Source organism: Petaurus breviceps, unplaced genomic scaffold, assembly GCF_028583685.1.
Source record: "Petaurus breviceps papuanus isolate PSGF00001 unplaced genomic scaffold, PetGlider_PUasm1.0 139, whole genome shotgun sequence".
NCBI classification, from domain to species: Eukaryota; Metazoa; Chordata; class Mammalia; order Diprotodontia; family Petauridae; genus Petaurus; species Petaurus breviceps.
The window spans coordinates 13,704,115-13,706,135 of NW_027185697.1; the positions used below are offsets into that span (position 1 = coordinate 13,704,115).

General features: G+C 51.4%; 1 protein-coding gene across 2 annotated transcripts in view; it reads right to left on the reverse strand.

Annotated features, from left to right (window-relative positions):
- Positions 1-2,021, reverse strand: part of LOXL2 (lysyl oxidase like 2) — a 154,035-nt gene that overhangs the window by 8,062 nt on the left and 143,952 nt on the right. For both annotated transcript variants that reach the window (XM_069066818.1, XM_069066807.1), the window contains exon 12: positions 1,873-2,009. In XM_069066818.1, coding sequence (XP_068922919.1) covers positions 1,873-2,009 — 137 coding nt within the window. The remainder of the gene's footprint in view (positions 1-1,872; positions 2,010-2,021) is intronic.

The window sequence follows — 2,021 nt, forward strand, 5'->3', positions numbered from 1 at the left end:
ACCCACATACACTTACACTCTCACGCACACACTCACACCCACACACATTCTCTCTCTCTCTCTCTCTCTCTCTCTCTCTCTCTCTCTCTCTCTCACACACACACACACACACACACACACACTACAAAGGCCTCTGAAAGACTTGGGAACTCCTCAGTGCCCATGCCCAATCTCAGCAGTTGCCTCTGAGAGGACAGAGACAGACTCAGGAGCAGAATGAGACACCCTCATTTTTGGATGTGGCCAATGCAGGTATTTGGTTTGCCCAATGAGGCGTATTTGTTACAGAGGTTTTCTTGTTCCTTCTTTTCTCCAATGGGGAGGAGTAGGTGGGAGGCAAAGAAGATGGATTTTTATTCACTGGAAAAATTAAATAAAAATCTAGTGAGACGTGTATGTATGACATATTGCCCCATTATATGTGGATGGGTGGATGGATGGACACACATACCTTGATGCTGACTTGGTAAATATAAAAATGATTCCTCAGATGTTTGATGGGCCCTTCCCTCTCTAAGTCTGCGGTTCTGGCTGGCCCTGAGCAGAATTGCCAGGCTGGCTCATTCCTGCCCTGCCCTCCCCTTGTGGTTGTGTCTCCAAAGGTGTTGAGATCTATCAGCAGGGTGGGGGAAAGGACTGGGCCCTGGGCTGGCCACATTCCTTGGAACAGTCTCAAAGCTGGACTGAACATTCCTGGTTACCCACCATGCCACCCGACTGGGCAAGGGGAGGGGGCGTGAAGGGGAGAAGGCTCAGAGAGACACGTCTGCAGAGCTGCAGGAGTGTAGACTGCCTGCCCAGTGGGGAACAGCCTCCCGGACTAACTCCCAGCAGCCAGTGCAGGCTGGGCCAGCTGCCCTTGCCTCATCCCATTTTCTCTCCCGAGCCCGTGCCTTTTTGTGGGGGTCAGCCCCCAGGCTGCATCTTTGCCTGCAGATAGGAACCACAGAGATGCAGCGTTAGGAGGACCTTATCTGGGCCCATCTCACCTGCTACCGTTGGGACAAAGCCTGGCCCATTCTCCAATGAGTGGCGACCATTGCCTCCTCCAATCTCTTGTCTGACCTCATGGAGGCAGCTGGGGGCACCGGGCCTAGAGTCAGAAAGACTCATCTTGCTGACTTCAAATCTGACCTCAAACACTTACCAGCTGGGTGACCCTGGGCAAGTCACTTAACTCTGCTTGCCTCAGTCTCCTCATCTGTAAAATGAACTGGAGAAGGAAATGGCAAACACTCCAGTATCTTTGCCAAGAAAACCCTAAATGGGTCATGAAGAGTATAGAGCAATAGCAGGTGTTTAACACTTGGCTTACATCTGTCTGTGGCCACAATTCATCCTCTCAAATGATTATAAACTCCTTGAGGGCAGGATTATTTTTTTTCATGTTTGTATCAGAAGATCATATGAAAGGGGGCAGAGTCAAACCAGTGGCCCCTGAAAACAGCCCAGAATGCAGGCCGGAGCAGATGAAAACGGAATTGGGAAATGTTCAAGAAAACAAATAAAAAGTACAATTCAACGGAGATCGTGTCCACCTATGGTTCTCAAGGTCATCCTGGGGCTTCTAGTGGAGTCTGACACCAGTGAAGAATGGATAGAATGGTCATATGGATATATGGAGTTGTGGGCCCAAAACTCTGGAATCCTAGGCTGCTGCTGGAGGATGGAGCAGGGGAGCGGGCAGGGATGGCCTGGGAGATTAGTCTGGGCAGGGTGGGAGGGGTGGTGCCCAGCTCCCACTGCAAGGGGATAGACAGGACATCAGGCAGGCTGTTGCAAGAGAGAAATGACAAGTTCCTCCTTTCTCCCTCCCCAGTCCAGCTGCTCTTCTGGATTGGGAGGGGGAGGAGGGGTACCCTGAAGCAGTACCTGGAATAAATAGTCCCCAGGGGGCACATCGGTAATGTCGACCCATTGGCAGTCAATGTCGTGACGGTAGATGTCCCAGCAGCCCAGAGTGATGCCCTGCTCACCGAAGTTGGCGCACTCGTAACTCTTCTGGATTTCTAGAGAAAAGG